Source organism: Oryzias latipes, chromosome 8 (genome assembly GCF_053564925.1).
Source record: "Oryzias latipes strain Hd-rR chromosome 8, Olatipes_Hd-rR_3.1".
Lineage (NCBI taxonomy): Eukaryota > Metazoa > Chordata > Actinopteri > Beloniformes > Adrianichthyidae > Oryzias > Oryzias latipes.
Window position 1 is genome coordinate 14,574,867 of NC_136244.1, and position 26,921 is coordinate 14,601,787.

General features: G+C 39.1%; 1 protein-coding gene across 7 annotated transcripts in view; it reads right to left on the reverse strand.

Annotated features, from left to right (window-relative positions):
- Positions 1-26,921, reverse strand: part of LOC101169457 (septin-9) — a 61,097-nt gene that overhangs the window by 27,100 nt on the left and 7,076 nt on the right. For 2 of the 7 annotated variants that reach the window (XM_011478256.4, XM_078951561.1), the window contains exons 2-3: positions 21,463-21,525; positions 464-1,207 (exon numbers count right to left, since the gene is read on the reverse strand). In XM_011478256.4, coding sequence (XP_011476558.1) covers positions 464-1,207; positions 21,463-21,525 — 807 coding nt within the window. Of the gene's footprint in view, positions 1-463; positions 1,208-1,650; positions 1,983-2,784; positions 3,103-9,618; positions 10,202-16,744; positions 17,441-21,462; positions 21,526-26,921 lie in introns of those variants that run through there. The other 5 variants (XM_078951559.1, XM_004071487.5, XM_011478257.4 and 2 more) reach the window with 5 other exon arrangements.

The window sequence follows — 26,921 nt, forward strand, 5'->3', positions numbered from 1 at the left end:
AGAAGAAAAAAAATATGCGTCTTGTGACATGGCGATAAACTATCAGATCGCCACCATCCGTCTTTAGATAACTATCACTTTATGACTTTTTCAGCAGATCTACGGGGGTCTAAATTCACAAACTTAATAGAGCTCATCTGCTCCAATATATAGAACACGGTTACAATAAGAACTCTCTTTTTGCCTGTTCTCCACTTCTACAAAACTTCAAACAGGTCCTGCTGTCTAAACATATTCGTGTGCAGACTGGTTTGGGAGTTGAACTTCAAGGACTTTGGCTGTGACAAATCAGAGCGCCTAAGGCTTAAAAAAAAAAGTCTGAATATTTGAAACAGTTTGCTGCAACAACACATTTGGAATTAGGTTTTGTCAGTAGCTAAGCACACAAAAACAATCAGTAGTTTAAACATTTGATAAAGGCAAAGTTGAAACAACAGGCTTTATAAGCTAAATAAATACTCACTGTCAGTCGACCGGATCGTGGCTGGCTCTGTTTCAGGTGGCTGCACCCTATCCCCCCTAGAGTCTGCCAGAGAAGGCAGGGGAGCACTGGGAGCAGGTGGATGGTTGTTCTCAGCTGGATTGTTTGGCACTAAATTATCCGGATGTCTGACGGCAGGCATCTCTGACTTCCTGAAGATGCCATCAACTGTGCTGAGGTTAGGGGAGACGGGGTCTGCCCTTCTCTGAGGAGGCTCGGGAATCCTCGAGCCTGGGCCTGATGACAGCTGAGCATCCATCCTCCTGGGAGGTGCAGGGGGCTCTTGGGCTCGGGTGGTGCTAAGCTCCGCTCGTCTGTTGGTGGTGCTGGAAATAGAGTTGGTGGTGCCATCCAGGGGGTTACTCCTGCTGCTCAGACTCACCTCTGGACGTTTAAGCCCAAAGCGGGCTATTCCAGCACTGGGCGAGTTGTCAATCTGCTTGGAGGAGACCTCTATGGACATTTCTGTGCGACGGGGGGAGGCAGCATCGGGGTTGCGACCCCCTGATAAGTCGATGCGCCTCATACCGCTTTTTGGGGAACGTAGGCTGGATGACTCAGACGATCTGGAGGAGGAGAGGTCAGAGTTGCGAGAGCTTAGATCATAGCTCCGCTGGCTGGATGAAGACGATGAAGATGAGCGAAGGGGGGTGTTGGCACGACGGGACAGGGGTGATGGGTTTGTGACTGCATCTGCTTCCTCCACTTCAAACGACCGTTTCAGTGCTGACAAAGACAAAGAAAGAAAAAATAAATACTACAAGCAAGGCTTAAAGCTCTGATAAAATATAAACAATTGTGTACTGTATGTATATTTTTTTACCTCTTGACGCAAATAATGCAAATTAGTGAAACTAATGAAAATAAACCATTTTCATTTTCTTTATTTACAAAAAAGAAAGGAAAATGAATCAAAACAGTTTAACAAAAAGAATAATAGAAAAAAAACTTACTGCCAAAGAAAAAATATTTTCCCCATTCTTTAAATTAAACTGCCACATTTCTTTTGCTGAAAATGTCATTTTTAAATGTTGCAAATTAAAAGAAGGAAGTGTCAATTGTGTGGAGGCACACAAAACGTAACAACTAACACTGTCAAGTTAAGAAACAAGACTTGAATATTATTATAAAAGTAGATTAAACACTAAAACCTCAAGACCACAACTCACCTGACTTGACACGTTTGACGTAGCTTTTTAGCATCATGTCGTAAGAAAACAAACCTTTTTTAGAATATACTGCTGCTTTATCACGCGGGGAATGAATAAATGTTCTCGCGCCAACAAACTTCACAAACGTCTAAAGGGGGTCTAGTTTTTCCACATTTAACCGAGGTAACGAAAAATGATAACACAATTACTCCAACACTTTCATACACCTGCAGGCTTTCGACTGACCACGCCCACTAACGGCGGGACCTCGGTGTATTTCTGAGGATTTCTCCTTTTAAATGGCTGTCAGAGTCACATCAGACTGTCTCTTTTTTCTTCTTCTTTTTTTGGTCAGCTTTATTGAACATAACATTAAAGTACATCAAGGAATCAGACAGATTATCAGCCGCAACAATCAATGCCATCATTCCAAACTTATTCAACCACATCAAGTAATAAACGTAGCAGAAATATATCAACAATAGAACTTGCCGATAAGAAAATAAAGTATCTTAAAATATATAAAAGAGAATACAAAAAAATAATGTTTACAATACAAACTTTTCTTAGAGGAGGGGATTACATATCAAACAAAAAAGCACAAATTGTTCCAGTGTTACTCGCCTTGGGTGTGTTAATCCTTTTTATGTATTCATCAAACTGAAGCATCGCTATCTTAAAAACAGTAAAACTGTGAGTTGTTTTTTTCATTCTACACTTATGTATGTAAAGTTTAGATCGGAGAAGTAACAAATTAATACTATTTTCTACTTTTTCCTCATCAAAATTAAAAAATTCAAATATGTGAGGATTTGTTTGAAATTTATAATAATGTTAGAGTCGCAAAGGCGCTCAGTTTGAATTAATGAGCTGTTGTGATGTCACGACGGCCCAGTGGCGCATGCGCATTACAACAGCTCCCTGATCTGCCCCGTTCAGCATTAACAAGCTCAGGGAAGAGAGAAGAGAAGATATTGTTGCGTTGCCAGCACGTATTTTAAATGTGTCCAAGGCTTCTTATTTATAATTAAACTTAAAGTAAAAGTACCGTTGCGTGACATGTGTTCTCTCTTTGACCGAGTTCGAAGGCTTGCTGTCCCGCATTATTAACCAGAGAAGGTAAAAATAAAATGAAGAATAAAATTAGGGGACCTTTTTAAATTGCTCCGATGAAAATAAGAGGAAAATCATAAAGTTCAGGAGGCCCCAACAGGACTTGCTCCCCATCCCAGCTCGCCTAGTGATCGGGATTCTTCCAGCTCCGTCTGTCCAGCAGGGTGTATCCGCAGCTTCACCGTATCCCAAGGCTAACCCTTCCTGGGTGCGTCACGTGGGGCCAAGAAAAAGTTCAGCACTGGTCGCACGTATTTGGAAAATTACATGGGAATAATCACTCAGTTTATTTGACCATTTTCACCGTTTCTCAGACTGCCAGTCTGTGTCGTTTGTGCCCCCCCCCCCGTCAAGCTCTTCATTCATTCCAGACACAGTTTGCAGAAGGGGGGGGGGGGGGGGGGGGTAAAGGGCGGAGCTACTCAGCTCACCATCAATGGCCACGCCCATATAGAGGAGATTTTGGCAACAGAGGGTTCAGAAAGACATGAAATATGGCTTTTTAAGACATTTAAGTTACGGGATTTTGGTTAAAAACTTCATAATCACGATTCAAATACCACTGGGAACGTTTTTATATATAAAAGAATTGTCATCGGGGGACTTTAATAACCTGGTAGTGCCAGATATGATTTTAAATCAGAGAGACTTAGAATCTGATTTACTTATAATATATCATATTAATTAAATTAAAACATTTAAATGTTTATTACAAATTTTTAGTTGAAATACTTAAAATTGTCCACATTTCTACATTCCTGATTATTTCTACCACATCTTAGTTGTTGAGAATTCTAAACAAAGCCATTCATGAAAGATTTATTTTCATAAATGGTTTGGCCAAGAGCAAACAGAATTTGAACATTGCTTGATTACCACAAACATCAATTTGCATTAGAGATGGCTTTGTCATTGGAAAACACGGGGTTCTTAAACTTAGAAATAACCATGCATAAGGACAATTAGAAAATACTGGGCATTCTGACAAGAAGTTAAAGGGATGTTGCATTTGTTTAAAATATTAATAATGCATATTAATATGAGCATTTGTATTGTTTTTGTTTAATCCAAAACACTCATTGAAATTTCTCTCACTCACATAAAAGATTCTGCAGGCAGTACAGTTTTACTGCTGTCACTTCTCTTTCAACACAAGGTTTGACTGTCCACAGCTGTATTAGGTTACTGTAATGCAAACCCAGTGTTTGGAACTGCAGCTGCCTCACACTGAAATCAATCAACTAATAAAAAGCGAGCTTTTATGAAAGGGTTTTAAAACACACACACCTGGAGTGTTCGAAAATCTTTCAGCAAAAAGTCATAAGCTCATGACTTTAGGTAACTTGTTAGTAGGCTACTAGAAAAAAGCCTACAATATGGTCCACAGGTAAAATAAAGCTGTTCATCACAAACTTTGTGTGTTAAAGAAGAACTAACTAAAGCTTTAAGCTGGTTGTGAGGTCTCACTCGCATCTTTTGCTTCCTGTTCCTTTTCGTGTGCAGCCATCAACCCTTCTCCTTCTATAGATGTATTTGCACACCTGGCAACTTGCCATCCCAGCTGCAACCTTTTACCCCATGGTTGTACATGCATGCATACACGTTCCTCTGCCGTCATTTCCACACATTGGCAGGTCATAATTTACTGCTCGTCGCATAACACTCAGGACAAGCCCAGAAGTGCAATCAGATTATCTCACGCAGGTTGACAGCTATTTGTCTCAGGATTGCAGCCTCCGCCAAAAATTCCACCCTGCATGGGCACACTGCTACCGGTCAGACTCTCCACCTGTTTCAGCCTGTTAATTCACCTTTCAGTATCAATTACCGATAAACTGATTGGTACTAACTTTTCTGCTTTGGTGTTCAGCCTAAGGAACCTTTTTGTTGTTAGATAAATAAACATGGTTGTTTAAAGAATCAGGGATGTTTTTGTGCACCCTTGGGTTGGCTGAGGTCTCGCTCCAAAGTGTACACAGCTGGGATGTCATGTGATTTACCAAATGGGATTTTTTTAATAGGTAGCCTGATTTTCATATAATACTTAAATGTTTGCCGAAGTATATAAATGCTTACCTATCAATTAAAATGAAAATAATGACCACAACCTTGAAATTTCATTGTTCTGTGACTACAAATTAAAATTCTCAAAGTGTTGCAATTTTACAAATTAAGTTGTGTCACTGTCTTTAATGCCATTTTATGAGAATGTCTTTTTAACTACTGCACTACATAGACAGTGATCAGAAAATCCGGCTCATTATGACACATTATACAACTAGGCAAGAACATGCAAGTAAACACTTAAGTTAAATTAGTTTTTTTGTAATCCAGTGTCTGATTTGTAGATAACAACCATTTAAAATTTCTTCATGACCCTGTTCTGTGAGTCAAATAAGACATGCAAAAACAAAGACAGAGCTCCTCTCCAGGGACAGAGTAAAGGCAGGAACCAGCTATTGCAACACAATGATGCAACACATTATCCTGCAAGCAGATAGACGAGTTAACATGAAGCATTCCCTTACAAACACTGAAACTGTTGTGGAAGTTCTCCAAAAGATTTTCCATTCCCTTAAAAACAATAACAAAAATGAAACAAAAATCACAGTCAATCAAACATGTTCACTTTCAGGGTTTCTAACTGCTGCGCAAAGACTTGTTTTTCCCCTTAGCAGATTCATCTGACAGGAAATGACCCAAACAAAGGCTGGCTTTTTGCATCGTGCAGGATGACCAATGGCATTTCCCTGAGCAACACAGCAGCGATGTAATTAGCACTAGACCTGTCCTAGCTGGTTAAGCCTGAAAAGGCCTGATGTGGCTGATAAGCACAGAAGCTTCTAATGAGGATCTTTTGTGCGAACAAGGTCAGTTAGGTTGCATGGTTTGTTTACTGTTAACGTGCACATTAATTGCTTAGAGAAAGGAAATATTCTCATTGAAAGCTAGTTTTCAGCTGTTGGTTAAGCTTCATTTAGTTTAAGGTCACCGTTTTCCTTTAGAGAGAAGTTTCAGCTCCAGGATGGCTGACCTGATCGTTGCTTGAATTGATCTGTTTTAGTGAGTTTTGTCTGATTAAATACAGTGACTCACCTTTCAGATGACAGCTATAGAGCTTCAAACTTTGCAGGTGGATGATTAGTGTCTGTTCAAAGAATATCAGTTTTCATTTTGCAGATTCTCTCCCAGCTAACAGGACTTTCAGTGGATATTGCAGCATTCTGGTAAGTTTCATGCAGGCTGGGCCCCCAGTAAAAGAGGAGGCCCAGCTGTGCTCAAACATACTCATCTGCTGCCTGCGCCACTATTTTCACCCACAAAATCAGTCCGCTACTGTGGAATTTCCTCTGACTGCTCCCCACAAACAGTTCAGTCACACAAGGAAACATGCAAACAAACAGGGTGGCTGCTTCCAGTTAGGCTGTATCAACCCAAGCAACAACATCAAGGTTTCTGTCTGAATCCAAGTAGCCAACGTTCTCCAAATACTATGTGACGATCTCCACTTCACAAAAAAGCCCAATTGTTCTAGATACGTATCTTTGTAAACCTTGTGACAACATGGATCAGTAGAGGGACCAGCATTTGTCAGGTTCTGAACTCACCAGTAAGTTTGCCGATAACATCGGCTGTTTACAATGACGTAGGAAGGAACACCCTCCCCATTAGTTTAGTTTTCATTCAAGATTTAATGTCAGGGATTGAAATTTTGTGTCTTCAACAAACCCATATGATGTATAATTGTGGTATCCCTTGGAATAAACCCTTGGAACTTTAAATGGAGCTTCGCCTGTTTTCTTAGACAATCCTCACATAGATTTGACCTCGTTTTTGCTTTGCTTGTGGGCTGATACGTTTTGATTTTGTCTCTACATGTTTGATCATTGCTAACGAAACATAAACTGTTTAATATTGTTTTTTGTGATTTTTTGCAAAACAAAAAACAAAATTTACTATTTGGAATTTACTTTTTGTGGATCTGTAAAAAGAAGAAACTGGGCTTGTACTAAAAAGATTGATATCAAGCATTGCCACAAAAAACAGTTTAAATGATAAGAGAGCAATTCAGCAGGAAAAAAAAGCTACTAAGGATTAGAAAGTGACGGAAAACTCAAAGAATTAGCCTTACTATCAATTAATTCACTAGAAAAAGGCTAATTTCATTAACTTTAATTAAATGTATTTGACATGTAGATGCAGATGAAAAAAAAAATTGAGGAGCTCTTTTCCATTGAGAATAATAAAAGCATAAAGGAAAAAGTTTTTTCTGTATTTACATTAGCAGGATGAGGTAAGAAAGTTTTCTTTTGGAAGGGTGAACCCCTTTGATTGCTTTTATGAGACAGCACAAATCATAAAAGAATAAAAGTTTAAGGCTAAAGCCTAAACCAAGAGAGCCTGTTTATTCATGAGATAAACTGTAATAAACAGTTTATCTCATCTTACTCCTGAGAAACTGTGATATTGTTTTTACCTCACCCAGCACTTTGACATTTCTGCATTAACTTTAAAGATTCATTTCTCATTTTAAGCATGTTTAAAATGCCGCAGTTAAGGAGATTATACAATGAATATCATTGTGAACAGTCCTTAAGGGATCTGGGTAAATCTTCATTTTTAAATGGCAAAACCACAAACTACATTTTCAAAACCATGTGACCGACCAGAGCTTATGCAAACCTTCAGTTCTGATCAAAAATGTGGAAGATACCACTGTTTTCCACAAACTGATCCAGACTGTGGAAACTAACAGTTACGAAAGTGTTGGATTCAATGTCCTGTCTTTAATATATGGTGTGCAAAACCAATTCAGCATCACAAATTTTCTCAAGATTTCAGTCCATTAGTTTGCATCAGTTGGACAATAAGTCGATTGTTAGTAGTTGCGATGGATTATCAGTTTTACATCAAAGACAGATACATAAAGTCGTTAGGAACAAAACATTCAAAAACAATCTTTTTGGAAGAAAGTCTCCCAGATTTGATATTTTTTGAACAACTTTCAGCAATGTTGGTCAACAAGTGGTGCATATCTTTTCTGTAGAGTCACGGTAGACTGCAGATTTGATTATAATCTATAATCTAATTTATGCAATTTTAACTAGTAGAAGAATAAAATTCCAATTTCTGTTGGTGTGCTATTAAAAAAAACACTTCAAGCATCCCAGTGGTATTTTAATTATGATTATGCCATTTTTAGCCAAGAAAAACAAACACCCAAAAACTTTTAGTTTGAGATAGTTTTTGCAGAGCAGCACAATTTCGCTTTCGAAATTTTCCTTTGAGTTGTTGACGGAAATATTAGTGCGGAACAAGCCTGCCCCCTTCCCCATCACCCATCTGTTTACACTGTCTCCCGCAAGCTTACAGCCCCTCACACCCCCTAAACTAACAGTACTGATGCAACAAAAAAGGTGAGCAATTCCGGAGCTATCCAGCCTTTCAGTTTTGAGCCAGATGCCAGCCCAGACGAAGAAAACAGAGACGTACATGGATTTATTTGTCCGCAAGTGGATGCATCAGAATGAAATGGAGCAGGGAGCTTGTGGCTTGCTATAGTAACACCTACAAGCTTTTTCCAACAGCATTTTTCTCCTCTGCTCCTGATTCACAAAGATTTAAAAAAAAAGAGATACTCAAAAATGCAATTCTGAGATGACTTTTCTTTATATTTGTCCTCAATTATGAGAAAAATGCCATAAAAACATGTTAAAAACACAATTTTCATTGAAGTGGATCTTTAAATAAGATGTGTTTCCTCTTTTTTATTTATTGATCTAACAAAGGACCACAGGAATAAAATTTTCAGATTTCAGTTTTAGTTGCATTTTGTAAAACGTTCCTCGTGATCTTTGACTAACAGTCACCGGTTTGCTGACATTTGTGCCTGCTGGGTTTCTCTGAAACTATCAATGAGGCCTTTTTTCAAATGCTGTGAAGTTTTCTCAAATAGTGTTCCTTCTATTTCTGTGCAAAGCTGGGTAATAGAGGGATCCTAAATTAAGTACCATGGAGAAGACATAAAGGTATTACTACATAAAGCCAAAAGCGCTTTATAAGTTTCCAAGTTTAGACCCTAATGTTGGTGTTCCACCTGAACAAAAGCTGCATAATAGCATGACTTTAGGCCACAGGCAAACTTTCTTCACCCTAAAGCAAACCACTTATCTTTCCACTCTGTTGCTCTGTATAAGCCAAAGACTTAAAGAAAGGAAGAGGGGTTCTCCATGCATACCACAGCCAAACTGGTGTTGACAGAGAAGCAGCTCTGGACAAGTGTGAATGCATTCCTAATGGCTATGTGTTTGTAGGAGACAGATAGCGAAACAGAAAGACGTGTCGGAGGAGAGGTGTCTGCATGTCAACCCCCGCCCACCCTGCTAGGCCAAGGGGGCTGTGGATGGACGAGCTGCTGAGAGAGGAGACGAGGAAGCCGGAGGACGAGGAGTGGGGAGAATGACAGGGAGGGTTTCAGGGAAAGGTGCAAAGAAATCAAAAGAAGAGGAAAATGCTGAAAAGAAAAGGGGAGGTCGTCCAGGTGTTCACCTAACAGCTATTAAAAAAAGAAGAATGGGTTTTTGGGTAGAACAATCTCCCCTGAGTGCAGTTTTCTCCTAAAAACTTCAACTCCCAAGCCCCTGCAAGGTTTAAGAGCATTGAAATCAACTCGCCAAGCACAATTTCCTTTTCAAAACACCACACCTTACAGCCGACGTCAACACGGCCATTACCCTTTCTCAGTTTGCAGATCCCCTCATTTCCAATCAGACATGTGGAAGCTATCTACAGTGTCCTCACAGCAGGGTTAAAGACAGCCTCACTGCAGAGTGAAGACAAGAAGAGGAAAAATCGTGCAGGACAGGAACTGACCTTCAAAATCTGATATGATCCCTTCCAAGTGAGCGTTGACAGAGGAATCAGACATTTTTGAGGAGCAATAGTGTATTATGTATGAGAGACAGGGTGCAGGGTTCCCCTTCCCCAGCAAGGAGAAGTCTTCCTGAGACGCAGTCCAGCTTCTAAACAAATCCCAAATTAGGAGTCCGTGTAAGCTTCAGGAGGGGAGGGTTAGAAAAAAAAAAAAGGAAAACACAAGTTGAGCAGTGTGATCTCCACCTCTCGCTCCCTTCTTTCTCAACACAGAAATGTATTTTTTTCCCTCCTCCTCCTCAACTTCCAGAGTTGGAATGAGCCAGCAATGTCACACGCCACCATCGTCACCCTCCGCCCTCTCCAGCTCACTGGCTTCCCTCCCCCTGTTTTTTTTTCCCCTTTGCCTTCATTTCTCCCACCCCTTCTGTAGCCCTTGACAGCCCTGTAGCTTCTTTCAGAAGAAATCTTCCATTTAAAAAAAAAACAAAAAAAACACCCTCATGCTGACATCTTAACACACTTCCTGCAGGCACCATCACTGGATTTAGTATTTTTCCTGCTCAAAACGACAGCTGAGTCCAGAGCAAACTCAAAATCAGACTCTGGGCTAATGTGGTGAGGGCAGGCTCACACAAGCAGTTAAAAGGTCATCAGGCATGCTCAGTTGGTCTGGAGGCAGACATCAATAAATGAGTGGCTTAATGACTTAATGACCACATAAATGGGCCTCTGTGTGTGTGGGGGGGAAGGGGCGTTGTCAGAGAAAGCTGAGACGTATTTCGGAGAGGATGTGGGGGACGTCCATCTGTATTTGAATCAATGAAGGCCGTGACAGCTCTCAAGGACTCATTCCTTCCTAAAATTACCCACAAACACAGCCAGGATTCACGCTTGGACAAAAAACAAAAGAAGTGCATTATTTTTTAAGAACTTTACATTTATTCATACGCTAAAACAACATCTGAGGTCTCCAGAGAAGAGGACACCACATTGTGTGATGATCTGTGTGAAAATGGGTTTGGAGAAGTGAAACAGATGGAGATGAGTCACATGGGAATGAGCTGCAATCAATTTTACAGGTTGCAATTTAGCAGAACAAGCACATGAATGGTTGTTGTCAAACAAGCGATTTATCATCAGGCACCTGAGATTCAGCATGTCCGCAAAACTCACTGCAAGCTTGCTGCTTACATTGGATCCAAATTCTGGCCTTTCAGTTGATTTAGGCATGTTTGCCGATCACATGCGTCAGTGTGCAAACACACACAGATTCTCAGAATAAATATGAGTGTTTCCTCTGCAACCTGAGATTAATGTTGCACTACATTTCCTTTCAACTGAACCATGGAAGGTATGTAACTTACAAAAAAAAAAAGAGTGCTCATCCAGATGTAAATACTTTGAGCAGGCTGGTGTTAGAAAGAACTTGCAGTGTGTAAATTCCTCCAGCAGAGGTCAGTGTTCCATCTAAAGTAAAACCTGTTGCAATGGTCACTGGTGGGATCAGTCACAGTAACATAATCTGGATACAGATAAAGATGGAAACACAACGAGATTCCTGCCACAGACACACCCCAAACCTCCTCCTTAACACATGTGTGATAGATTTTCCACCATGGCACACCCACAGAAACACACTCCACGATACATGCATGCACTCCCTCAACCTAACAGACAATAAATACAGCAGATGCACGCCAAATTTTAAATATGGAGATCAGCAACAAACGTTGCGTCTAAGAGACAGACGTTTTTTTTCCTCTGCTAGTGAGCCAGACTCTGCTGATTTAATGTAACCCTTTAACCTAAGCATCACCTCCACATGTCAATTCCTGATCTTTCCCCTGCTTCTGACCCACGTTTGATTTTAAACAGCTCCCCTGAACCAAGTTAGAGCTGTCACTCAGGCCTTTGAAATTCTGCAGACCAGAAAAAAGTTGTGTGACGCCAAAACTCTCACACTTAAATAAAACAAGAAAGACAAACCCAAATACAGCAAACCTGTATTGAGTTCCAATAAAATTGATCTGAAAAAAGGGCCTACGGCATAACCCCCCCCCCCCCCCCCACACACACACACACACATGCACACACACACACACACACGTTTCTTATAGTGCACATTCATGCACGCCTCAGCAAGCCCAGACACCACTAATCCCATCTGCTGTTACAGCAGTCACACTGGGGGAAGCCTAGAATGTGATTTACTTGATAAAGACATTCATTCATGTGATAGTTTTCATGCTCAAATCCCAACGGTTAATTGTGTGCTGTTTAAATATGGCATAATTTTACATAAATATGTGAATACAAATTACTTTTTAGGGATTGAACTCCACCAATTTACAGTGTCTACTGTGGCTTTGACTTTTTTTTAATGAACAATTTATTAGTGAGTGTAACAGAAAGTAACTAATATAATTAAAATCACACCATTCCAGCCATTGTTATAGCTGTAGTCATTTAGTCCAAAAGTGTTCAATATAAAATTATATCATTCTTACATTTAGAATCAAATAGCGCAATAAAAAAGATTATACATATAAAGTTCTATAAGAAAAAAGAAAGATTTTTCCAGGACAGTACATCTTATGTCTTTTAGCCAGATGGCTCTGCACTTTAAATTGCTTTTGTGGATCATGTCTACACTAAGCATAAAGAAAAAAACTCTTCAAACTGCCATTTTACGGGAATTTTACTATAAAAAATTCTTGTAGGGGCAGGGAGAAAGTAAAAACTGGTGGTAACTCACAGGTTGTTACAAAAAGTTTACCCAATCTAAACCTTTTCTAATGATTACGGTGTGTCAACATTAATGCACAAAGATGGATTATGGTAAATATGTTGGTTTAGGACCAAAACTAAAAACATCTTTTCAATTCTATAAACAGGATAGTTTTACGCCTTCTTATTTATGCCACGCTTGTGCCACTTTTTGGTTTTGATCTTAAGAAAAACAAAAGCCTTAGAGAAGACTGAAAGGGGGCAATCTGCAAGACGTGGTAGGTCTTTGGTCTTTAAGTCTTTAGATTGGCTAAACTGCATAAAATTGCATTTCATAAACAGGTGCTGTGTTGTTGCACTGCATCAAACGGAAAGATGGAGACCGCCTTTAAAATCTTTCTTTAAACTCACAGAAGAACCTTTTTATTTTTTGAAGCTCTTCTAGGAGATGAGGAGATTTCAAGTCTAAAACAGTTGGTAGGAGTATCCCAGTGCAGGAGCAACTTGCACGTCAGCTGCAAAAACTGTATAAAGACTGTGCAAACCAACTGACAGATGCTTTGTGCCAGGAAATGTCAGAAATCACATCAAGCACAGTTGCATGAACGACATCTGATGTTTCAGTCTGACTTAGTCAACAATGCACACCTGCATCTTAAGTTAAAATTCAGAAAGAGGTATTTTAGGTGGTATTCTAGTAGTTAGTATTAGTATTACCAATGGAAGAGGCAGTAGCATAACCCCCACAATAGAGGTGACTCAAACACCACATGGCTTTAATGAGATAAACAGGAGGGAAAAGCCACATTGTGTGATGATCTGACTGATAGCAAATACAGTAAAAACAAACCAAAAAATGAGGCTAATACTAAGGAGTTTCTTCAGAAATGTGCACATGAAACCACCTCCTGTGTGCTGCAGCTAAAGCACATACACAGCTGTGGCCAAAGCAGCTGCTCTCAACCAAATGTCAACATCAGCACCCAGCCAGGCTACGCTAACTTTAATCAAAAGCAGCACCTGTTGGCAACATGGCGTGACTGCGCTGCATACGCTCACACACACAATACAGTTCCCCCTTTACTCATTTACTCTGTGGTTTTCTTTGCAGGGTTGGAGTGTGCTTCCTAATAGATGCACACTCAAAGAGATACTCACACTCAGTAAATACCGAGAGCAGCTGTCAAGCATCAATAATGACCCTCTTATAGGCTCCTAACATACAGTAAGCAACAGTTGTGCTCTCCGTGCACACATGTGTCTTTTTCTGGCTCACCAGGAAGAGTGATATTAATAACAAGTAAATATATGCAAATATTAACATGGAAAACTTCAGCACAGTGTTTTCCTTTGGTTATTGTGTGATGTGCTGGCAGTTATAATGTAATCAAACTGTCAAAAAAACTGAAACTTTCATTATGTCAAATACATATGGCAAAATTTAAAGCTAAGAAGAAAATTGAAGCACTCTAACAACAGGAAATCATTACACTGGTAAAACTGTGAAAGTGTGAAGTCAGGAAAAGAAACTTTGTGCATGCAAACATTTTTTTTTTCCAAATCTGTGTTGTGTAAAAACATATAATACCTTTGTCATGTACAAAAAGCAAAGAAAATATAATCACTCTGATCACACACTCTCTTATATTCATTTAAAATAAATTATTTGCCATTCTTAAAATTTTTTTAAAAAGAAAAGAAGAAGAGAATCTAAAAGGTTTACACTGACCTACCATTAACATTTATCATGATTTCCATTTCCATTCTTTTATATTTAGTCTGAACCTTTCTGAGAAAACCAGTAAAACCATTCAACTCAACACCACCACCTAGCGGTAGAACAATGTATTACATCCTGCCTTAAACCATAGAACCAGACTTTTTATCAGGAACAATTCTCTATGAAAGGTGAGAAATAGCTAACATATTTCAATGACTTTGTTAAATGTTTCAACTGAGTTACAGATAAAAAGTCGTGACTTTGAATTTTCAGTGAGCCACGGGGGAGGTTTAGCAGACCTCATCAGCTGATTTCACTGTGACTGGAATTAATGAGACACGTCAGCCCCTTCATGCTTAGTTCACAATATCTGCGCTTCATGAAGAGTTTCCGCTGAACACATTATCACAGCTGATTCATGTGGGAGACGAAGAAAAAGAAGGAAACAAGGGAGCTTTGCAAGACAGCATCCGCATAAGAGATGGATGAAAAACAAGAGAAGGAGATGATTTATCTGGGAAGCATGATGTGCATCAGTCACACAGAACAGCACGTCTCCAAATGTATAAAAGTTCTTTGTTAAAGCCGGTCTACAGGATAATAAAGTGGATTTCAGTGAATTTTCAAACTAACATATAGCTGTAAATGTATAGATGAAAGCTTCTCAATTGCTACCAACATAAAAGTGCTTGTTTTCATCTTATTTCCTCGCTAATTTACCACCTTTTGACGTTAGAAAATATAGCAGTAAGCTGTATTTCTCCTGCATTTCCTGCTGTTGTTTTTCTTCCTTTGTTAACACTCAAATGACCAAATGTGCTTTCAGCTGAGGAAAGCTGAAGGTAAGAAAGAATATGTTGAACCAGGACAGAGAGACTTCCAGCTGAAAAAGGAGTTTATCTGTTTAAAAAGTTACCTCTGAGTGGGCTGCAAACATGAGACATTCAATATTTACTATTTTTTAAAACAAATCATGAATACAGACTTACAATATCTAAATAAATACTTTACTCTACGGCAGAAATAGCTGCTATCAATTCATTAATGATATCTATTAGTAAAAAAGTTACGTTCACACAGCCCTCTGCGACACGCGTTCAAATGACCACTTCCAATAAAAAGTCTAGGTAAACCAGCATAAATGCACATTTCGGGTTTCTGCCTTCAAAACTCTCGTATTCACACATAACTGTGGAAGTTTCTACGACTGATTTGGGCTCTATGTACATAAAACGTAGAGCCTTAAAGGCGCACCTGACCAATCAGGTGCTTGGATTTAACGGATTGATGGCATCCCTTTCAATTCACTGAAGTGCCAACCGCTTGAAAATTGCCCATGGTGGAGAAATGAAAAATTTCGTATGGAATTACATGACACCAACTCTTATATATATCAGAATAAAACAAAATGTCTGGAGCAAAATTTGTGAGATTTTGTGCCAACCCTCCTTCAACTGTGGGTGGTGGTCATGCGCTAGTAAACAGTAGAAAAAAAAAGAAGAAGAAGCCCCTCCCTGCTTGTCTAATGTGAACATCATGGGTTAGGTCAAATGCCAGAAGTGTACATTGCTCTAGAGGGAAAAACTATTTTTGCTTTTGCCTTATAAGATGAAAAATGTACACCGTATATTGTTGTAACTCTGAGCAAAAACAGAACAGGACAAAAATCCATATTTAATGGAAAACTGTCAACCATTTTCTATTATTTAATTAAAAAAAAGATTTTGTTATAAACTTGCAACATGACATACATACCTACTTAAGTGTTACAGTAAAAAAAAAAAAAAAATCACACACCAGAGAAACCCACAGAAAGCCTGTTCTGGAAAAAACATTACATTTCCCTTGAGGAAGCACCTGGAGACAGGGGGCCACATTTCCCACAACCTCTAGGTGCAGCAAGTGATGTCAGGTCACACATCCATACAATAACAAACACTTCTCGACATTTTCATAATGCTTTCACACATGCACACACAGTGCCGGTAAAGCCAGATCACTACCTAATGTTTGATTTGGAATAATAGATTTATTTAAATGAAAAGAGAGAAAAAACTCACACTAATGCTTGTAAAAATTCCAATAAGGTGCAGGCAGCATTACCTCACTGATGACTTTAACATAAGCACATTTGGGGAGTTTGTTTTTTGTTAAGATTGGGGTTTCTTTTGTGTTTGTTAACTGAAGGAGGGTTTGAATGGTGGATAAAGCCTCAGTGAAGAAGGAGACAAAACTGTTCAAACAAAATTCTTTCCTGTTTTTACACCCAGGAATAGAAGAGGAAAGAGGGAAGCACAGTTTTTTTTGTTACTTTAATACAGAACTAAATAAGGCAGGAACTATGAGAGAAATAAAAGGGTATTCAAGAGTGAAAAAGCCGTGACGACCAAAATATTTTCAAGGAAACAAAGAGTCACATGAGACTGGAGGGAGACAGCCTGCAAACATTACAGGAACAGCCATGCAGGTCAGCTAAACTGCGGTCCAAAAGCTGCTGAGCTCCCAGCTCCAAACCCCGAAAGAAAACATGCAGTCAGCAAACGAGACAGACTGAGTGGAAAATGCCACAAAGGGGAATATGAACTCGTGCAAAAAACATAAAAGTCACTCAATCAGAGCTATAGAGCTCTGACCTCTTTAGAACAAGAGGACATCTCAGCTGTAAGTTTGGCTTACCTGAGAATTTGTCCCCCTCCATGACGGGATCACTCCCTCCACAGCCACATGTAGAGCCTACTCTCTGACTCCACTCTTTCCCTCTCCGCCTTTTTTTAGACGTCGCTCTCCTCTCGTTTATCGCTCCCTCACTCCTTCCCTTCTTTCCTCCCTTCCTCGGCTCCTCTTTCCCCTCGCTGCGCTGCCTCCCTTCTCTCACTGTGATTCCTTCAGTGTGTTTCACTAATGAATTCAGAATTACGACATCCCCATGTGCTGATCATATGTTGCATTCACTGCCCTTTCTTTCTCTTTCCTCCAAGATTCGCCTGCGAGACTGAAGCTGCTTTGTGTGTTCGAAATAGAAACCATTCACCCTGACATGTGACATGGAAGCGGCCCTCGAGGACAAAAATATCCTGTTGGTCTTCAAAACTCTTCTGTCAGCTTCCTTAGAATGATCCTTGTGTGCCATGATTCATTCCTCTTCATTGCTGTCAGAGTCCTGTGAAAGTTCTGTGTGACGCATAGGGAGATCAAAAGTGCACGACTATGCCTCAAAAACGGATCCAAAAACATGGCGAGAACACTTAACCTGCAAATCTGCCTGGCATGGAGTGTTAAAAAAAAAGGGAACATAAACCCCTAAAGATGATCTGCGTTTCAGACACAAGTGGAACATCATTCCTTGCTCTCCAATGTGTGTTCAGGAAACTCAGACGACCTCTGACTGTTGGCACGTCCCTCACACTGCGTCGGGGGTCAGGGGGTCACATGAAAAGCGTCTGAGCTCTGATAGAGAGCTCAAACAGTCTCAGACATGTCAGTCTGCTGAATTGTGCAACACCCACCAACCCCTGTGACCCCGCTGCTTGACTTTGTCTAGTTAAAGTTGGATTTGGAGTGTCAGTTTGATCATTAAAACACTAACAACATCAATCATTAAAGACCCACTCCAAGGACAATCATGTTTTTTTTTTGTGTGTTTTTAACATGTTCTTGTGACATTTTCTAGTGATGGAGGACAGATATAAAGAAAATTGCATTTTGAGTATTTCCTTGTTCAAAACCCTGTGAATCAGGAGAAGACAAAAAACACAGTTGGTAAAAGCTTGTAGTAGTTGGTAGAAGCTTACTCCTCCACTCCATGCTGATGCATGTATGCCTCTGTTTTCCTCGTCTGAGCTGGAGTCTGGTTCAAAACTGTATGGCCACCAATTTATTGCACCGGTAATGTTATGTTGGGGTTGTAAAAGGCTGTAAGCTAGTTGGAAAGAGTGTAAACAAAGGGATAATGGGAAGTGGGGGTGGGCTTACCCAGTGCCTACAGTTTCACCTACAACTCAGAGACGTATTTCTAAAGAACTACTGCCACTCTGTAGAAACTATGTCCAAAAAACGACAGTTTTTTTTTAAATGTTGGCAAAAAACGGCATAATTATAGTTAAAAGACCAATAGGATTGTTTTCACAATAGATCAAAAGATTTCATTTGAAGCCATCTGCTCAGTTTTGGTTCACTGTTTGTTATGGAATTCTTAAAGTTTTGGTTGATGACCTTAATAAAAAGCAACAGTCCTGCATACAACTATGCCTCCTTAACTGTCTTTACTTTGGTGAGGAGCTACATCACCACGTCATGTGGCCTTTGCGTTGTCCTGCCTCAAAATTACAGTTAATCACATGTGTTAAGATATGCTCTGTCCTTTAAATACCTGCAATATTTTGACTGATATTGGACAACTTTATCCCAAAATGTAAAAAACTGCTATATATTGATCTGCAATATGTAATAGTGGAACTTAATATCTTTAAGAAAAGGGTCTTTTATAGATAGACTAGGGGGGGGGGGGGGGGGGTCCAGACCAGAAGGGGGCCTCAGAGGGCAAATCTGTTTTTAAATTTAACCCACTAAAGCGGATCCCTCTTATAAGTTATTGCCTTCTATGTTTGTGTAGTTACCGTTCTTAGGAAAACACAACTTTTAAAAGATTTTGATGTTTTTTCAAAGCAAAGCAAAGTGCTTATGAGTAGTTTTTAAAATTTTGAACATTGTAGAAAGGGCCCCTTTCAGAGCTTTGCCTGAGGCCCCAGAAATTTTTGCTGCTTCCCTGCCTAAATGTGTAATGGAACTACAGTCCTAATAAATCAAGTTCTATGTAACAAAATCAAAAAAGTTTAATATTGTTTTATTGATTGGGGACATCGGCTGTTTAATTTTACTGTAAAATGCATTAGTTAACAAACATAGTGTAACAACAGTCATAACAAAATAACCCAGATCTCATTTTTCCTCTTATGTGTCACAATAATGAAACTCTACATCAAGTTCATTTCTATCAATCTTAGACTGCAGAGTAACTTAATATGGAACAAAAAATTGAAACAAAATATCATTTAATCTTTTCTCGCATTACGTTTTTTTTTTTAAATTATTATGACTTTGTCTTTAATCTAGACTTTTTTTCTCATTCTTTGTTTGGTAAAATTTGTCCTAATTTTAGTCTGATTTTTCCACACATTTGGGTGTCAAAAAACAGACAAACAGGATTTGCTGAATTTTAAATTATTATAAAAAAACAGCTTTGTGTGTGTGTGTGTGGGGGGGGGGGGGGGGGTGCAGAAACCAGTTGATTTTACAATTACACATCCTCCTAAATCTACTCCTCTTGGCTCATAAATCTGCCCTGCTGGCAGATGTTTTGTACAGGGCATCTCTGTGCTTTTGCAAACACACACGCACACACACACACACTTACACACACACACGCCCTTTGGCAACTACATTTTAGTCGGGAGGTCCGCTCACAAGCAGAGCCGTATCCGCAGCCTTGAGCACTTAGTTCCCAACAGCCTGCATGTTAATTTATAGTAAGCACATGTCTGTGCTTTGACAACTTCATTTGAACTTGGTGCCTCAAGAGCACAGTTGTGCTGTACCCGCACACCTTTGTGCACACACTGAAACACACAAAGGTTCATAAATTAACTCTGCAGTTAATAGTGGCTGTTATAGTTTTTGTTCAGGATTGAAGTCAGACATTGAAGATCTTTAAATGTGTTTTCCTATTTCTGCTAAATATTCATATAAAAGCCAGATCTTTTTGGAAAGGAGTTCTTTGTGTTTATTACAGTGACCTGCTGGTTCCACCCAATCAGCTGTTATCTGCACTGCCCACCGAGCTGAAGGTTATTGACATTGACTTACCCCTACAGGATCAGTGAGTAGTTTCTGTTAACTGGAAGAGGCTCTGTTCACTTTTGCGATGCAGAGAACTAAAAGTTTGACATTGCATTAAAAATGTGTAAATGAGAGGTTTATGGGTGTTGCAAAACAAAATCTTGCAATAGGCTCAGCTGCACATTCTTATGCATCAGTTGGTACAGAAAGGAAGTGAGCTAATTCTGCTACTGCATAATGACTTCAACCCTGCATTTAGACCCAAATAGAAATGTCTTTAATGTGAGTCAAAGTACCAAAGGGAAAAAGAACTGTTTCATGACTAGTATGAGAGCATTCATGTGTTATTTCTAAAGCCTTGCAGATGTTTTTGTTAAAAAGTTTAAAACAGACTTCAATGCCCAGTTTTGACCTTAAAAATATACAGTTTGCAACTTTGCCATTTCTCATGAATATTACCGATGAAGCGTGAGATTGAAAGACATGTAAGTTTTTGGATTTTTGCAAGGAGACCATAATATGTGGTGTTTATAAAGTGTTTTAAAATGTCATCAGTGTTTTTTGGGGGAGCAGTTTTCTTTAAGGCCAACTCCAATGAAAAGTGTGTTTTTAGGTGTTAACACAAAGCTTAAAATTGCATTTCTCAGTATTTCTTTGTTCTAATCCTGTAGCAGTGACATAGGTGCAACAGTGGGCAGGCCATAGGCTCCCAGCTCTGCTCCATTCTGATGCATCCAATTGTGGACAACTGGATCCATGTACATCTTTGTTTTCCTCACGTGAGCTGCCATCTCACTCAAAACTGTACGGCTGGATAGCTCTAATTCTGTTCACTATTTCTGTTGCACCGTTATCGGTAGGGTTTGGCTTTTATGGGCTGTAAGACGTATGCAAGCTGATGCATGGGAGCTTGTGGCTTCCCATTGTAGCTTCGACGTCAGCTTTCATTGGAGTGGGTCTTTAATGCATTCGGTGACAACAAACAATCAATGACAGATCATATCTTGCAAAAATGTTACACATGAAATTGAAGAAATGATGCATAAAATTCTTAGAAATTCCTTGAATCCTCTGCTTCCGTATAGAAAAATCTCACACACATGATTACACAGAAACCAGTGGGGATTTTGCAAGTGATTCTATGTTTTCTTGTGCTAATAAGTGCAGCATCCCTTTTTAACAATCACACACACCATTCACAGACTTCCACACATATAACAGATATTTTTAATTCCTATTTCATATTTATGTTTCATAATTATATTTATACTTCATAGTTATATATCATAGTTATATCATAGTTATAAGTCATCTCAATAAATGTGGTTTGTGGTTTAATTTTTGTATTTGGTTTTAACTTTAAAAAAATAATAATTTATGTATTACTAACACGAGGTGCCTTTGGTTTGGTGATTTTAGTTCCTACTGGTGTTTTTATAGAGAATCAACACCTCTGACCTCACTTTACCCACTGAACTACTAGGATCAAAAGACAAGATGTATACTTGAGTGAATGGAAAGACAAGCAGATGAAAAGGACTGAGGAGCAGGGTACTCACTGGAACTAAGGACGCTGCTTCCTTCTTTTTCTGTCTTCCTCACTCGAGCGCTGGCTGATCGAGCTGAAAGATAAAGAGATGGACCAATGAGAGAAATCTCAGGTGTAACGGACACTTTGCTCTGAGTCAGCGTAGCTGCATAGTTTCAGGTGAACGTCAATGTAAAACGAAAGTAATGCCATGTTTTCTGCAGTGCAAAACAAAATCTTATGTCAGGAATAATTCACACAAGCTGGCATGATTGACCTCAATGAAATACTGTAGGTTTAATTTGACGTCATTAATTGAAAACGTTTTCTTTATTAAGAGAGTCCTCTTAGCATACAGTGAAGCAAAAAACAAAACAGTTTGAAGTCACAGATATTCTGCAAGTTGCCACACTTACAAAGTTGATAGAAGTCTGCAATGTTCATCATGGATACACTTTAACTTTGTGAGACAGAATTAAAAAAAAAGAAATCTGTGAAATCACATAGTGTGATTTTTAATGAATTTATTTGTTCAGTGGTTCAGAAAATAAGTACAGTATTTAGCTCCTACAAACAAGCAAGAATTCTGTCTGTCACAGACCTGTTACCTTGACCTGTTAAGAGGCTCTTCCATCCTATACTGTACTTGTTACCTTCATTATTGGCACCTGGCACACAACTGATTATCTGTATAAAAGACACCTGTCCACACTCTTTACACCTTGTGGTATCCAAGGCACTGTAACGTTGGGAGTTGGGTCATCCAGACCCACTAGACAGTGCGCTGAACCTTTTTTCTTCAATGATTTGTGATCTCCACTGGTGTCCATGGATTACATGAAATCATATTCACCTTTATCCACCTGTGTCATGGTAGAGATAACATGTCAATGTAAGGGTGGGGTCATTTTGACCCCACAAGATAGCACAAGGGTTAGACAGTCAGACTGTACCTCTCCATTATATCTAAGACCAAAGAGCTGTTGATGGACACCAAGACAACAAGACTGTAGACCTGAACAAGAATGGGATAAAACAATCTACACTAGGCAAGCAGCGTGATGTGAACAGTTGGAGCCATCATTAGAAAATAGAAGAAATACAGTTGTGGTGGGAGACAACTTATTTTGAACAGTGAGGAAACAGCCCAGAACTACACTGGTCAATGACCTAAAGAGAGCTGGGACCACAATAATAAAGATGGGAATAGTGACCCTTCATCGTCGTGGATTTAAATCCTGATCCAAGTGTCCCCCTGTTTAAGGCAGAGGAGGATTGGGATTATGTCATGTAGTAAAATGAGACTAAAATGGAACTCTTTGGTTTAAACATCACAGGCAATGTTTAGGCGAGTGGGGGAAGAATGCTGAGCTGTCTCCCAAAAACACCATACCCACTAAAGCATGGGGGTGGAAATATCAAAGTTTAGAGCTATTTTTCTGCAAAGGTGGCAGGACAACTGATCTGCATTAAAGAAAGGATGAATCTAACCATGGTGAGATTTTGGTATAAAACCTCCTCCCATCAGTGAGAGTATTGAGGATGAAACGTTGCTGGATCTTCCAGGACAACAATAATCCCAAACACATCACCCAGCCAATGAAAGAGTGGCCACGTCAAAAGCCTTTCAAGGTTCTGAAACGACCTAACCAGCCTCAATCTTAATCTAATGGAGAATCTGTGGAGGGGGTCGAAAATTTGCATTACCCAATAAAAGATCACATGGACCAAAATAGCAGCTACCGTGTGTGTGCGAACCTGGAGAAGGTCAGGAAATGTTTGATGTCTGTCATTACCAACCAAAAGCATTGAGGTGCACTAATAACGAAATACTTATTTTCTGCAGCATTATATAATTAAATCATCTAAAAATCATACAATATGATTTTCTGGATAATTTTTTACGTTCTGTCTCTTACAGTTGTAGTGTATCTGTGGTTAGCATTACAAACCTTTAATATTTTTAAGTGGGACAACTGGCAGCACCAGGGACTGACAAATATTACTTGAATGTCTGCGATTGCCCTAAAAACACAAGTACAAAAGCTTTATTTTACTATCTAACCACCTGACACCTGAGCTAATTCTGGTATAACAGCAAACCTTCCTCCTGTCTTGGATGCAATTCTTATGAAACCCAATCTCAGGTGGAGTTTTTAGCAAAACTCTGCACTTATGTAAGCATTTTTCTTTTAAAATGTGCAGTTTTGCTAAAAGACTAACAGAAGCTGGCTAAAAACAGGAAGGTAAGATGTCTGAAGTTCAGAACAGCATGCAGCGTTTGAGTATAAACCCAACTCATAAAAAAAGGGGACAACTATTGAGCTTTTATGAGTTTTTTACAGGGTTATTCAGATTAAGCTTTACTGAAAGATTTGAACCATCAAAGCTAATAAAGCAATGAGGCTTTTTATTTTATATAATTTTGGTCAAGTAAAAAAATAAAAAGTTTAAGTTTTGCTCCTTATGTTGTTTGCCTTGTTATTTAGCGGCCCTTCAATCAGGCACCATCTCCCCCCCCACTTCCTCTCCTCAGCTTCTCAGAAGAGGTGAGTTCATCCGGTGTATGACGACGAGTCACTCATCCTGCCGTCTTTATAGGCCGCAGATGGACTTGCATTTTCTGCTGATGAGGCCGACAGCAAGCCATCATCGACTTCAGTGGAAACTCAACACAGATGCACAGGGAGAGACTGAGAGAATGTGATGCTGCATCACTGAAAGGAGGGAGAAAGCTGTGAGGCAGAGCTGGAGGTCATTTCTGGTGCTCTCCTCTCCTTTTCCGTTAATCTGTTTATGTTCATCACATCCTCACACTCTGTCGAATTTTAACTATTTTAATTGTTTTGCTTTTTGTTCTGACTTTCCCAGTGATTACAAGCAGAAATAAGCTAAATTTGCCATAACGTGGCACAAGTTTCACATGATCTTTTGTGCATTGTCCCTTGTTTTAATTAAATAAACTCCTAAACAACTAGATTGTAATGAAAAACCACAGAGCTTCATGATTGATCAGCACACAAAAAGTATAACATTGAGCCAAAAACTTTTCACCTTTTGATTGGTTTATATTTCAGACATATCAAAAATTTCTTCAGATTTTCTGTTTTATTTGCTTTGAAGACAGACTCCAATGAAAATTGTGTTTTTAACATGTTCTTTTGGCTTTTCTTCTCGTGATGAAGGAAATTTAAAGCTTAAAATTGCAATTCTGAGTATTTCTTTATTCAAATCCTTGTAAATCAAGAGCAGGTGAAAAAAATGCAGTTAGAAAAAGCTTGTATTTATGTTGTAGAAAATTCGATGCGCCGGTCACAATCTCCCTGCTCTGCTCCATTCTGATGCTTTAGATAACCAGATCCATGTACGGCTTTGTTTTCCTTGTCTGAGCTCAGAACTGTGAGGCTCCAACATTACTGGACATTGTTGCATCAATAATGTAAGGTTGAGGGTGTTATGGGTCATGAGTTAGCGGGACAGGGTGTAAACAGAGAGCTCTCTTCTATGTGATGGACTGTCACAGCTGTCACAGCAACAACTCATAGACAAATTTCTAGTGTACTACAGCTAATCTGCAGAAACTATGTCCTAGATCAGTGTTTTTCAACCTTTTCTGAGCCACGGCACACTTTAACCTTAAAAAAAATCCCGCGGCACACCAGCATCCAAAAATTTAAAAAAGAAGGATAAACTCATAGTCTGTATTGATCTACAGCCCCTCCACAATCTTACATGCATTTTTGAGATAATTGTTGCAGAAAAAGCTGGAAACTGCAGCTGTTTTTTTCTAAAAGATTCAATAAAAGTTAAGTTAGAAGATTTAAAAATAGTTTGATGTGTGTTCGTTGATTTCAAGACGTCTAACGACAGATCTCCTTGTGCCCTGTCACTCTCACAACCCAATGCATCATGGGAGATGTAGTGCATAAAACGGCCGGAGATCGGTTTTCGGAGCTTCATTGTTTTGTTCACTTGTTCCACGGTCTGATACCGGATTCTGTGGAAAGCTACAGCGCAAAAGACGAGCTTTAGCTGGTATTTTTGTTAGAACTGAGCGACTTTACGAGCTAAATCGGGACAAGGAAGTGAAGACTTTAACCACTTCTGATTGGTCAGACTGATGACATGTGATTAAGCCCCTCAAGAATGATTGGTGGAGACAGTTAAAGGGACGGGACTTTTCCCAAATACAGCCGGAGCTGCAGCTGAATCGCGGTACGGTCATTCTTATCAAAATGTCTTTAATAAAATAAAATAAACGCAAAGAAAAAGTATTTTACGATCTTTTATATTCCTAACTCCTCAGTGTTTTATCAGGGCCTGTTTGGATGAACACAGAGCTGAAATCCTGGAGATGGGAAATGTTTTTAGATCAGTTAATGAGGGCAATTTTCCACGGCACACTTGACCATCTCCCACGGCACACTAGTGTGCCGCTGCACACTGGTTGAAAAACACTGTCCTAGACAACGACAGATTTTTCTTTCATTTTGGTTAATAATGACATGATCGTAATTCTAAAAGCCTTTTTTACAATAGTTAAAAAAAGTGATTGGTGTGGGACTAAAGTATAAACTGTTAATCAGAAAAATGATCCCACTTGACTGCTTTGTGTCAACATATTGCACTATTTTAGTTGTTGAAATAATATTATGGTCTCATTAAAGTAATAATGGTACCAAATATATGTACCTGGTGCAATTTAAGTGGCAAAAATTTGCTTTAAAATCACACAATTTCCCATATAATTAGTTTTATTTTCCACCTGCAATTTTTTTTTACCATGATTTACTGTATTTTAGGCTTTACACCTTCATAAATCACATTTGCTTTATATTTAAAGTGAAACTCTTTGACTACTTAATGAAACTTTTTTCCAGCATTGACCAGTGCTATGTAACAGCAAAAAGTACATTTAGGGGGGTCTAATGTTTGATCCATTATTGCCATTAAATCACACCTGAAGCTTTTTATGACTTTTCTACACAGTTGTCACTTTGAGACCCTTTTTTGGAGGTTTCAGCAAACGTTAGCTTGACCAAAATTCTCAGCGCTTGACACCTTGTGACAAAAAATGACAGACGATGGTGGTCAGTCCTTTTACTTTCAACAAGGAGGTTCACTTGCTTCCTTTTGATCTGTTTGATTACCCAGCAGGATGCTGCGTCTTCCTAAAAAGCCTTTTAACCCTGCTTGAGGTAGCAGAAAAACCACAGTCGTGTGAGTAATCAGAAACATCGTACTAATCAGATCAAATGTGCTCAAAAGAAAACCCCGGTTTTCGTGCTTTTGCACAATATTTGCTTTTGACAATGACGTGCAAGCTGATGTGTGACTACAACTTCCTGTTATTTTCAAAAACCTCAAAACAATAGTTGACATTAACACAGAAAGCATCTCCCTCTGTGACTAAGTCCCTTCCTTTCCATACTTTTTTTTAATGCATGGGCAGATGCAATAAAATCAAATTAATCTAGTTAAAGCCTTTGT